The 13,182-nt window shown below is 40.1% G+C and overlaps 2 protein-coding genes across 4 annotated transcripts in view; one reads left to right on the forward strand and one right to left on the reverse strand.

Moving 5' to 3' along the window:
- Positions 1 to 659: 659 nt before the first annotated feature.
- Positions 660 to 3,626, reverse strand: dnal1 (dynein, axonemal, light chain 1). 3 transcript variants are annotated; one of them, XM_043262961.1, is made up of 8 exons: positions 3,498 to 3,591; positions 2,983 to 3,021; positions 2,736 to 2,845; positions 2,368 to 2,423; positions 2,232 to 2,287; positions 2,023 to 2,149; positions 1,800 to 1,940; positions 660 to 1,702 (listed from the first exon to the last, which is right to left on the reverse strand). In XM_043262961.1, the coding sequence occupies exons 1-8, from the start codon at positions 3,498 to 3,500 to the stop codon at positions 1,653 to 1,655; spliced, it is 582 nt and encodes a 193-aa protein (XP_043118896.1). In that variant the 5' UTR covers positions 3,501 to 3,591; the 3' UTR covers positions 660 to 1,652. The 3 variants fall into 3 exon arrangements, with proteins under 3 accessions (XP_043118896.1, XP_043118897.1, XP_043118895.1); XM_043262962.1 differs by lacking the exon at positions 2,983 to 3,021 and having other exon boundaries at positions 3,498 to 3,626; XM_043262960.1 differs by lacking the exon at positions 3,498 to 3,591 and having other exon boundaries at positions 2,983 to 3,490.
- The window catches only part of fut8a (fucosyltransferase 8a (alpha (1,6) fucosyltransferase)), a 68,903-nt gene continuing 58,660 nt past the window's right edge, over positions 2,940 to 13,182 (forward strand). Inside the window, 1 exon segment of the mRNA XM_043262937.1 lies at positions 2,940 to 3,062. The gene's annotated coding sequence lies outside the window, so the exon portion shown is untranslated.

Below are 13,182 nucleotides of genomic sequence, written 5' to 3' on the forward strand. Positions count from 1 at the left end.
ACGGGCTTGCTTTGTATATTTTCTTTTTGAATTATTTTGTTTATTTTTCATTGATGTTGTATATTTTTCTCCATGATGTTGTTGTCACATAGTTAACATGAAGAAATAAATTCACAAATCTCATATTTTGTCGATATGTACCGTTTGTGATAACCGAGTAATGAAAAAAATAATTAAAAAGCAGTATAATAATGATAGGTCATTCACCGCTGGGGAATAAAGTCAGTTAAACAAGTAACTAATCCAGTAATTAGAGAAAGGAAGATTGTGTACGGTTGTTTAAAGAACTTTACTGCCCCCTACTGTTTAAGGCTAGTTACTGACCCCGAAAAAAAACATTTCGTTTACACCTATGGCTCACACTTAACATTAGTTAGCATAAATTAGCATTGGGCAATTTGTTAATCTCAGTTCATTTTAATTTTAACATCTAATGCACTTTTGAGATTTACAATTGTATCTGTAAACATTACCCAACACAATCTGGACTAACATGAACATGAACATTAAGGCTGTGCCTAATAAATGCTGTAATATGTAAATATTGGTCACTAAGTCTATGTTAGTTAATGCATTAACTAGTGTTAACAAATGAGACCTTGTTGTTACTGCATATTTAAAGGAATGGTGGAAATAATAATAATGAATGACAACATAACTTGAGCAGAGGACAAAAATAGTTTATTTTTTCCTTCTGAAACACAGTAAACAAAAACATGTAGAGGGATCAAAAACAATAAAACATGCGTAAACTTGTAAATATAAAACCGAAGTCACGTTTACAAAATTGTTGATAGGAAACTAATTCAGACAATGTTTTAATTGCAGTATTAGTAACTCTATGGAGACATGCTACAAAGTCTTAAAAGGCTTTCATTGTGCAGCTCAACAACACACTTAGTGATGGAACTATACTAATAACTGCAAATAGATTTTTGCTTATGTCCAAATATATTACAAAAGACCGTGCCATTTACAAAAGGCGTTTCATTCAAACTGAATTACAAACGTCAATCTTGCAGTTATTAATCAAGTTCAGAATTTTTAAAGTATAGCACCACCAATTGAAACAGTTATATGTCTATGCCACACACTTCATCAATCATTCCAGTGTGTTTAAGCGTCACTGGCTTATATTCACTGGTATAATGTAACATATTATTGATCTCCCTGAAAAGTTTTGTTATTAACTTTCTTAACTTTTAATATATCCTTCATGTGGATGTACAAGTCAGTTATTATTTTTTTACTGAATTGAATGAAAGTTATGTTAAATCATTCCATATTATAAAGGTGTGCATATAACTTCTTATTATTTTTAAGCACAGGTTAGATTAAATAGAAATAGTTCTTTAAGGTAACGATGGATTTCTTGACAGCCTAGAGAATTATTGTCATCATCTGCACGGCCCTTGAATTATGATTGTATGCCACTGCTTGTGCTAAGGCTAACAAAACGCATCGAGCGTGTGCTTTTCAGATCTGCTCGAACAGTGTTAAAGCTCAACAAGTGGATTTAGCTTTTTAGCTTCGTTCCATATAAATAAACCTAATTAAAAAATGCAAATATTGCACAGACGTCTAACAGTTAAAATGCTGGTGTGTTTGAACAATAAAAATGCACCAACTTCAGAATAGTCAAAGAAACGGCATTAGCTCTCCCCTTCACCTTCCTCCTCTTCTCGTTTGATAACGGGGTTTCCTAAAAATGTAAAATTACGAGGAATCATCGAAAGGTCATTTTTCCAACCACGGACTCATCAACACACAATACACGTTTAACTAATTGTGCTACTTACCGTCTAGCTTTTTAAGCTTTGGAAGCCTCTTAGTAGCTTCCTCTATCCAGTTGCCATCAGCAGAATACTTTTCTTCTAGTGGGTTCCCCACGAATACGAGGTCCGCCAATGCTGGAAGATCGGCCAGCTTCTGAAACTCCCCTAAGGGTACAAACGGTCTCATAAAATGCTCGACCTCGATGAACCGTGACTAAGCTGCTATTTTCCTATTTCCCACGCTCACCCCACTCCTTGACCAAGTTGTTAGACATGTACAAGACTTTGAGCTTCTTCATGACGTGAATTCCCTTCAGTTTTTCTATGAGGTTATAAGAGATCCACAGCTCCTCCAGAGTATCACCCACTGCCTCCTGTGGGGGACAGAAGAGGAGTAAGAAGAAAGCGGATTCTCTCTTTCCAACGTCGTCATTATTGTTCTGCATCTTTACTTACAAGTCCATTTAGGTTTTTGATGTTATTTCGCCCCAAGGATAATATCTTAAGGTTTTCTAGGAGAAACATTTACATAAACCGTTCAGCAATCGTGACAAATGCACTCGACAGGTATGCATTTAAGGGGTGTACTTACTTAGACCATTCAGGTTGGCAATTTTTTCAATGCAGTTTGTAGACAAGGATAATCTCCTAGGGAGGACAGAACATACAGTGCAGATATATTATTATATCTGGTACACAACAACATCGTTTTTTTAAAGAAAATACAGTAACACTTTATTTTAAGGTGTCCTTGTTAGACATTACGTGTACTTACTATTATTATAAAAATAAATGATGCATATTTACATGCAAGTAACACCAAATCAAACCCTTATCCTAACCCTAAATATATAATAAATGCATATAGTTGGTTTATATTACTCAGTACTTACATGTATAATTACACTGTAACAAGGACACCTTAAAATAAAGCGCAAGTTTCTGTGTATTTAGACTCACTCGCAGTTGACAAGATTAGAGAGGGACGCGTCCATTTTTTCGATGGGAGGAATCTGACCATAAAGCTTTACTGCTGTTGCCTCGCTCGCCTTTTCCCCCGTTTTCTCCTCCTTAGACAACGAAGTAAAATCGATTAGGATAATCTGACCGACAGAGAGCAGATCTTACACATTTACTGGGATTTTTTTTAATGAGTTAAAACGTGGAAAGGTTAATCTACAAACTAAATTAACAACAAATGTTTTACCCATTTCACCAGAGCCTCTTTAATAGTTGTTGCTTTTGCCTGAAAACACACGTTATACAATCGTGACGACTCACAGAAAGGTAAGACGATGCTTGCATGTACAATATGTATATTAAAACGCATTTTTCTATAGCTTTACGAACATGCCGCTGTATGTTAGTAAAATCACCCGCTTCAACATTAACTTATCGTGCTAAGCTTGCTATCCTCTCGACGCTGACATCTTCTGTAGCCTGTGTGTAGCCTGTTTAATACGTGATGAAACCAAACCTCTGGACATTTAAAACCTCATTTGTTATTGTCTAAAAGCTAGCGAGGTGGCTAAATGTTTATCTGCCGCCAGCTGCCTGACACAAGTGATGGGCACGGATGCAGCTTCTGTTCTCAGCCAGCGTAATGGCCTCGTTTTATTATAAAACAAACAACTCATCTCCCGATTTTCATCAGCGCATTTTAACATCTGCAACATAGCACGATAACGGGTATTAAAAGCAGAAATAAAGATGGGAACTCACCATGTTGTTCTTTACGGTTGCTATGGAACTGCCCGGACTCAAAGCGCGTGCGCGAAGCGTTGCTTCCGAGTGGCGCGAGCCGCGTATCCGCGTGACAGCACAAACATCACAGATCGCGTTGCCATGAGAATGTAACAAGCCGAGCAAGGAAAGAAAATAGCAAAATAGATAGATAGACATTTGTTACTATTCGACTTTACACAATATATCACATAATATTAAAAAAAAAAAAAAAAAAAAAAAAATATATATATATATATATATATATATATATATATATATATATATATATATATATATATATATATATATATATATTTATTTATTTATTTATTTATTTTTTAATTATCGACCTTCGAAGGATACTACGAACCGTATCTCATATTGATATTTTCACCTTTTTATAAGATAAAGGCCTTTGATTTTTGGAGCTTCTGTCACTAAAACGAATTCCTCGTATGTGTAAACACACCTGGTAATAAAGTTGATTCTGATTCTGATTAAGATTTATAAAAACCCAGTTAGCGGTTCATGGTGTGATTCCACAGTCATACCACTGGGTGGGAGTGATGTAACAAAGATTACAGACAAACTGCCCTCGGTGTGTGTGTGTGTGTGTGTGTGTGTGTGTGTGTGTGTGTGTGTGTGTGTGTGTGTGTGTGTGTGTGTGCGTGCGCGTGTGTGTGTGTGAAAGAGAAAAAGAGAAGAGAGAGAGACAGACAGAAAGATAGACAGACAGGGAGAGAACAAAACTAGAATCCTAAATCTCAGCTTTGTTCTACATGTCTTTAATGACAGTCCAACGTGGAACCCATTAAGACAAAAAAACACGCTTTAGTAAATTATAATATAATACCCCTCACGAACTAAATCCAGTAAACAAATAAATTAATAAACAAACCAAGTGGTTTTATTTAACTAACCATAGTGTTTTGTGTAAAACTGTGATTATACAAAACCATGGTCACTACAGTTTTACTATAATAAAATCATTAATTTTCGTAAGGGGCAAAAAGTTAATTATTACAAAAAAAGTCAAAATTATGAGTCAATTCTGACAAAGAAATGCAACCTTTAACTCATAATTATCTTATCTCACTTCAAACCTTTATGTCCCAACCGTGACTTTGCATCTCATAATTGTTTATTATAACAGCTTGTGTAACAATTTTTTATGTCATTGGCTTTTTATGTCATGCAGTAATGATTTTCAACGCATTAATGTTTTTTAAGTCATGCTATAAAATGCAAACGTGAGTTGAGCGTCCAGTACAGTATGTTCAGAATGGAAACGCCGAGCATTATATTTTCGTTAGACTGTACCTTTATTAGAAATGTAATATGCGTTAATCTATACTACCCCGAGAGTGCTTTCATTTGCATAACAGTGGTCTTTTTTGTTATTCTATTCTAATACAACCCCGCGCGATCGGTCGCTTTAAATGGCTTCGTCCGCGGTCTCGTTAGCGAAACGACTATTTGTCACATTCGCGCGGAGAAAATCGGTCGCATCACGCCAGCAAAACCGTGAATAATGAGATCCAAGAAACTGTGTTGGGTGCCGAGGAGCGCTCGTATCGTGGCGATCTGACGCACGCATGCGCGGTGCAGCCCGGTGACAGCCGAGCAGCCTCCTCAAGAGCCCAGCAGCGAGAATTCAGACAGCAGCAGTCAGTCTCCCCAGTTCCTGTTTCCGCCACGACTCGCCGAGCATCCCTTTCGTTAAAACGTACGCGTGGTGGAGATACAAGCGCGCCGGCGCCAAAGCGAGGTAAGTGTGTCGCCGTTACACGCGACCGCGTTGTGTTAAGGAAAACGACGTTTTTCTTTCCCTCGCCGGCGAGTTCGCTCCATCCCGGCCTGTTGCTAGCCGCCTCGCGCGCCGAACGGCGAAAATAACGGTCAGCTTTGCAGCTCGAGCGCATTGTGTTTTCGCGCCGCGGTCGCGAGGCGCGCTCCGGTCGGACCGTCGTTCTGCGCGGATCGCGATCACGGCACGCCGTGTAACGCGTTTGCGTGCTAGAAAGAGACGAAGGCGATCGCGAATGAGGATAGCGGTGCCAAATATAGGAAGCCTACTTTCAGCGAACCCGCGCCGTGTAGCGCGAACGGATCCGTTAACAAACGCGACGCACCGGACGAGATTCTCGGTGAATGTTGGGGTCGGGGCTGTTGAAGCGGTGCGACGCAGATGCCCAGACATTTAGCGGGGATAACAACAGCGGTAGCGTGTCCATGTTTATGTGGGCAGAAAGGAGAAAGGCAAGTTAACACGAAGCCGCTGCAGACGTCGGAGTGTTTACTTTTAGACCCTCGCGAAGAAGGAGGCAGCGAACATGATGTTTAAGGCTGCAGCTCAGCCCGAATAAAAAATAACGTTAGCGTCGTGTTATTGTTTTAAACCCGCATGACTGTGTTTTTCAAATTGATCTCAAAAACAGTTGTTTGCTTCGGATGACTGGACGCGGATTGAAAATGCAACTGTAATAAATGTGTCATTAAAGTAGTAGTATGCGTATCTCGTACGCTATTTTTAAAGTGTTGGCAGATGGCAGTTTTGTGAGAAACAACTGAAATGTTTACAGAAAATCTTGACACCCGTCTTAGTTGGTTTTGCTCAGTTTTAGCTCGGTTTTGTGGTGAACTATGCCTTTAAAAGCGATGAAGGCGTGGGCGCCTGTAGCCTTGAGGACAGTGTGCCAACTTATAGCAGTGTTAGGCTTCAGGCGTCCCAAGTTCGAGTGCCGGGCTCACAGATCTTTCTCCTGATTTGCTTCCGGTCTATCCCAACAAAGGCAGAAAGCCTGTTTCTACAGCAATACAAGTCATTACGATGATAACTGTTTTTCTTAATGCAGTTCCCCTAAGTGTTTTTGGCTGCTCTTCTGACTGTCAAAGGTTATGTTTCTCAGCTGCACCGGGATCGGTTTGATTTGCTATTAGCTAAAGCGAGCTGCCTACCTAGAAGGCATATATGCGGAAATCACAGCACAGGGATTATTTGTCTCCGCCAGTGCTTTTCCTTACTTAATCCACTACATCACACCCTTTAGACACACTTCAGAATGGGCACCATTAATTATCATCGTATAACAATTTGGCTTCACTCTTTCAAGGCTACTTTGTGGTTTTATCTCCCGTCATGTCATCTGCTGTTTTAATCGATGCACTGAAAACATTTGCCTCTCTTAAGAGCCTTGTAAAATCAATGTCTCCTACAGATGTTCGGCCATAATGCCCAGTCCCTGCTCTTCCAAGCGTACACAGATAACGAGCTTTCATAGTCAAGTGTGTCATTACATCTACTTGGATTGTGTGTATTCTCTCAGTATTCATACATCTTTAATAACGCTTTTTGCATTGAATCAGCTTATCTTGCTTGACTTGGAATTAATGATATAATTAAATCTGCCGTGATAATTGATACCTCCACAAGCTTAGGTTTCTGGATAGAGACGATGAAATGTTATTCTTGGTTGGTCATCATCAAAAATTAAACTGAATCTGTTCGTCAAGGGGTCAGTTAATTTGCATTGCATTTGGCATTAGAGCAGTACTACTGTGTGTGAATACTGCATATACTGTACTGTAAATGTCAAAATGCGATTTTCAGTTGTTCACTGTCAAGTGACCTGAGAAGTGGTAAACAAATATCGACCGAATCAGCCTGACTATATTTGATTAATCCCAGAAAATGCATTTTCACGGGTCAGGTAAAAGTCACTCTTTCACGTTTCACGGTTTACAGTTGTAGTCAAACAAACTGAAAGAATGAATTCGACACTCCTCTGCTATGTTTACTTGCCAGGGTCCTTAGAGCTGTCTTAGCCAATGGCAGTGCCTGTAACTTCCCTAAGGGGTGGTTCATTTAGCTAGAGGCCTTTTTCAGGGAATCGCTCTAAAACAAATCCACAAATAGTTTCAAACGTGTTTTGTCAGGTAACCTAAAATGTGCTTCATGTGGTAACATCTAAATTAATTTATTACAACAGAATAAACTGCATTATGTAACCTAATATACAGGTCTAATATACACCAACTCATGTCATTTTTAAGGGTTAGCCTAGATTAGGTACAAACAGCTATTATGCTTCCTTTTTCAGTGCAGTATCAAATTTAATACTGATCTCTGAATAGATTCTATTTTTAAAGAGCAGTGAATACATCTGTTCACATTTTCATATTTAGAGAAAGGAAATTGGTTATAAAGTTCATATGTCAGGTTGTGATGTGGCCTTATCTTGCTCAAGTTTAACCTTAAGTGAGCTTTATCTTTACTGCGGTATTTTATTAGCATTTACACTAATGTAGGTTTTTGATGTTGTGTAATCATTTATTTTGTTGAAAGTTTGCTTTTAATCTCAGTTCTGTTCGGTCAGTCACAACTCTCACAAATGAACCATAAATACGCATTCATTTGTCATAGGCCCCTGGAGTCTCATTGCAGCTCCACGTTTTGCACTGACTCACTCGGTTCACACAATTATGGTTGTGAAACATTAACTTGAAAACATAATATGTGGTTATGGGATTTCCATAATGTGCAGCTTCACGTTCCCACGTGATCCAATACCACCTATGCTCACGAAGGTTTTGTTTGGTGTTATTTAAATTAATGACACTGATGCAGTGACTGCACATTATGTCATAGCCATGTGATCGTGTAACAGCACACTTTGCCTAGCGGAAATCCATTGTAAGCATGTCTGTCTTGTCACGTTTGTCATATTTGAGTAATGAACTGAGAAATCTAATAATGCCCTCGATAGATAATTGTCTCCTGGGGTGAATTATGAAGAAGAATTATTAATCCAGGAAAAGACGTTCTGGTTTATGCTTGTTTTATTGAGATTGAATGGAGGAGTAATAGAGTGCAGGGCTTTGCTACTTTCTTAACATACATTCGCCACATGCTGTGAAGTGAAGGTCAGGACGGGGGCTGTAATAAAGCTCAAAATCACGGATCAGACAGGAGCAAAGGGAATCTCATTCCCCTCCCCCGCTCCCCGTGCTCATCTCTTCTATTCTGCCAATATCAGGTGACTACTCTTGGCTGAGTTTCCATAGCAATGTGGGCAGTGGGCGGGGATAAAGAGGTTCTGATCAGTTTTAATGATAGTGTAGTTTGCCTCTCTGAGCAGGAGATGGAAAGTCTCTCCCAATAGGTTTTGATTGGAACGGCAGAGAGGTGTGGGATTGGGTGGCAGCTACTAGCGCGTACAAGTGCAGGTGTGTGTGTTTGCATGAGATGGATGATGAAGCGAGTAGCTGCGGTGGGGTGGGATAATCCCATGGATGAAATCTCTGGCAGGGATCCTAATGGCAGTCCATGTAGCTTTCCACATGACGATCATTTGCACTCACTCTTTCCCTATTCTAGTTCTGCGGCAGTGGGCAGCAAGAAAGAACGACCCAGCCATTGTCTTTTCTAACTCTCTTTCCCAGGACAAGGAAGACCGTGAGTCATTCTTCAGAGCCCTTTGGAGATTGTAAAAGTCTGTATGTGTGTGCGCATGCTTGTGTGTTTTGCTGGTAGGTTCTTAGCTGACTGCTTTTGCACCCATCAGACTTGACAGTGGCCAACGACAGGGAGCTGTTTCATCGGCTATAAATACCCCACTGCAATGTGGAGCATCGCTCTGGCAGCTGCAGGGGAACTGCTCCGCCATCGCCCACACACAAGGGGAGGAAGGGTCAGGATTACACCAACCATAGACCTTGTTTGACCCCTGCAAAAAAATGACACGTCTCGCCCAAACATATGGTCTGAATGATTAAATGGGCATATTTGCCCTGGAAGCTGTGCATTTGCAGCCATCATAGTCAATGATTACCTACCGCAGGGCTTCATTTAAACCAGGGGAAATTTGTTGCACATGACACCACTTTTCTCTCAGAGTTCCCCATGCCCTTGCCGTAGCCGACAGATAACATGAGCGATTGTGCCAAATGCACATCTGCAAAGGCAGTTGGTAGACTCTCTCAGAACATGAGGTAAATAGTTCTCAACAAACTGAACTGAAGCTCTTGTTTAGAGTTGAGAATCCAGAGGCACGCAATTTGCACAATAACTGTGTCCTCTGCTTGAGCTACTTGCAGACAATAAGGCCAAGGTTACTTTATTTCAGAAGAAGGGGAAAAACTAGCAACAGAAATAGACCATAAACGTCTCACATAGTAGCCAGGTACTTTTCCACCATGTCCTCGCTCTGTGACTGTCCGAATTAGAAGTGAGTATAATGTGTTTGGTTCTTTTTAAACTCATTCACTTTGCTTCGTCATCTGTTCCTGCAAGCACACCTTTCGACACACCCTTGGTACACACATCAGCTCAAGGGAGATATAATGTGTTGAAAAACACAGAACACTAAATCAGAGATACAATAAATAGCTGTTTTTGATGGTATTCATTTTCCCAAATCACAGTGTTTGAGTTGTAGTAAGTAGCAGAGTACTGATTTGAATGAGACATATCTACTCGGATGGGAGTGTCAGTTGTCTGGATGTGGAAAAATGTAGAACGTGCATTCGTCGTAAAATCCACTGAAGTAATCAAGATTTAATTGGCTTTTTACATCTGATATTTAAACAATTACTTGACCCCACAGCTGTGTTCTTGCACAAAATGCTGGCAAAACAACAGTGCAGTTGATTTAGCTTTACTCGTGGTTGATATGCAACAATCATAGACATTTCTGTATGGGTAGGATAAGTTTTCTTAGAGGACCAAAAGTTTTGTAGAAAAACATTAGGTCATTTGCAAGACAAGTTTTACTTTGGCTGTGAGAGGAAAAAACAGATGTGTCTGATTTGGATGGGATTACAGGAAGTAATGCGAAACACAAATTTACCTGACCTTCTCAGCAAAAACTAGCCCCATCCAAGTAGGCTTTAGGCTGAATACCCAGGGGACTCATGTCTGAAGTAAAGATGATGGAAGCATTTTTGAGGCATCAAGTCCTGTACTCTGCATTGCTCAGCACTGACCTGAGTGTGACTGCTGTCTCAGCTCAACTTGAGCATGCTCAATAGCATCTCTAATGCCTTGTGGATTGCTAACGGCTTCTCTGGGACAATTAAGCGTCTCTGCGGTGCTCACAACGATGGATGGAGATCTGCATAAGAGTAACATAGGTAGGATCAGAGGGCAGACAAGATGTCTATTGGAATGTTATTAAACAAGCCTGAATTGCAGGTTTAGGTCATTTCATCCACTAAGTGCCAGTCTTCAGGAGTCATCAGGTTGAGGTAGGTCAAGCTCAAACACCACTAGGATTGTTGATTGTCAGAGCTAGACTGTACGTCAGCTTCTTTTTATCCCCTTTATGCACCAAGTTTGGGTAGGGGATTGTCATACTAAGAGGATTCAGGCAGATTTTATGATTGGATTTCACCTTGTGCTGATAGATATCTTCACCCGTTTCAAGAATATAGACTCTCTGAGTGCACGATACAGCCTATCAGTTGCAGGAGGCATAGTGGGTAATGCACTTTACTTAGTATGGAAGCAGATGCTGCTACAAGCTATCACTTGGTTTATACCATCTCCACTTAACAATCACTTGTCCTTTGTGTCTCCTGCCCTTCGGGTGGGAAGAAAAAAAATGGTCCAAACCTCATGGGACACAGACATATTGAGTGTGCTTTTGTAAGTCGCAATCTTCCCCCTCTCTCTTGCTATCTGTTTGACTCTTTCTTTCTTCCCTGTTCTGTCATTTCTGCCTTCTGAAAATTACTTTCCCATTCCTCAGTTGTGAAACCAAAAGTGTACTATAGAATATTAGAGGGAATGCTTGATGAGACCCTGCCAGACCTTCCTGTTTGAACCTTAGCACTCGGAGCACTAGTAAAATATTTGCTTCCCTCCATTGCTGTTTGCATAAGATGAATTGAACTCTTAAGTTGTTGCTCGTTGTTGGTTTTGTGTGGACATCTCAGCTATACCTTTTGGCTAGAAGCCTAGCTGCCCCTCACCCACTGAGTATAGTTGTTGGCCCGGGGGTTCGGCTCAGGTGGGCTCTGCTGCCTACACAGAACAAAAACTGCAGCAAACCACAACTGGGTTTAAGCCAGACAACTCTTCACAATCTTCTGATTGAGCGTTTTGCTATAGTTCACGTGCGTCAGTTTGCGTTTCAGCATGCTACTTGCAGTTTTGCCTCCATGCATTAGTTATTCTTTAAAAACTATTGCAGGGCCAGGCCAAGTAACCGCTGGCCATTTGAAGTTTAAATCTGTACACTCAGAAGCGCTATGATCACAGTGTTTATCTGCTGCCGGTGGTTTTCAGTAGTGCAGCACAGGGCAGAGGATGAGTCGAATGCTAATTTGGTACAGAGCCAGAGGAGCAAACCTCATGTGACACTGATGACAGAAAGACAGGGTGCTGTGCAGAGATATGTCACATTCTGGGTTCTGTCCTTTACTTCAGTCTTTGTGAGCAGTGCAGAAAAAGAACAGCCTGGTAAACGGTAAAAGGGTTCAGCAAGCACCCTTTTCCTTTTCCCTTACCGTGCAGGTGACGAATTGTTTGGTAGAAGTGCCCTTTCTTTAACCTCCCTTTCACCCTTTTCATCTCTCTATTGCAATGTCTATTTCCTTCTTCCGTCCTTCTTCTTTCATTCACTTTGAAATTGACTGCTTGCAGAGCAGCATCTTTGAGCCAAGCTATCGACTACAGTTTAGACACCATGGAGTAGCATTAGCCTGTGCCAGCGAGAGGCGTGTAAGGCAGAGAAGATCCTGTTCGGAGAGATAATCTGATCAGTGGATTTGTCGACTTAATTTTTCACTAATCCTCATAGTGTTCTGGCAAGCCCTTTTGTGTTGAAAAGGCACAGGTTGTCTTAATTGGGATCAAGAGTTGGATTGCTGATCATGCCAACTACAACATGCTGTGGTTTCACAAGCAGAATATGTTATAAGATTTAGTGGACATTGATTTTACTGTATTGTTCAGCAGGACTTTTAAAGCGTAAGCTGATAAATGAGTATGTGCAGTTGTATTGCTGGTTGTACGCCCTAAATGCATTTGTTACACATATTCGCTTTTTTGGCTAGTCAAGAGATTTGTGTAACTGGCCAGAGGAGTACTGACAACAAAACGGAAAGAAGCTTAATCCATCTAGATTACAAACACATTAATGAGCCAGGCTCAGTAATGCCAGTAGTTCAGCTTTGTACTTGTCCTGTTGATATTTTCAATGTCCTCATAGTTCTTTTTTAAAACCAACACTGACTTTGATTTGGCAGACAGCATTTTCCAAGTGTTTTATATTATTTTGACAGATATATTATATTTGTAAAACTGTTGTGTGGTTAGCCCACACTAATTTTCATTTGGCAAACGGTGTTGTTAATAATATAATAAATAAATAATTAAACAAATTTTAATGAATAATAAAAAAAGACTAAATATGTTTGCCAACATTTTTCTTCCCCAAGAATTTTAGCCTTTGAGACTTTTTTATGTACAATCTCCAGCCAGTTACACCATCTGGCCATTTTTTTAACTTGAGGAATTAATTTTTTTTCCTATAAATATGCTAAATGCAAATTTGACCAATAATCTCGATGTTGATTTACCACATTCTACCCAATACTGTATGCATTTTATAATTTCCATTCAAGGTATCGTTTACAAAACAAATGCATTAAGTTTTTCAGTTGCAAAAGTAGAGTCTAA

Source organism: Puntigrus tetrazona, chromosome 17, assembly GCF_018831695.1.
Source record: "Puntigrus tetrazona isolate hp1 chromosome 17, ASM1883169v1, whole genome shotgun sequence".
Taxonomy (NCBI): Eukaryota; Metazoa; Chordata; class Actinopteri; order Cypriniformes; family Cyprinidae; genus Puntigrus; species Puntigrus tetrazona.

What these genes read in the sequence shown, in the direction of transcription:
- dnal1 (XM_043262960.1), bottom strand. Translation starts at nt 3,105, where the DNA reads ATGCGTTTTAATATACATATTGTACATGCAAGCATCGTCTTACCTTTC. An exon ending in TCAAAAACCTAAATGGACTT is followed by an intron (nt 2,150 to 2,231) that starts GTAAGTAAAGAT and finishes TGTCCCCCACAG; the next exon opens with GAGGCAGTGGGTGATACTCT. An exon ending in CAACTTGGTCAAGGAGTGGG is followed by an intron (nt 1,941 to 2,022) that starts GTGAGCGTGGGA and finishes TTGTACCCTTAG; the next exon opens with GGGAGTTTCAGAAGCTGGCC.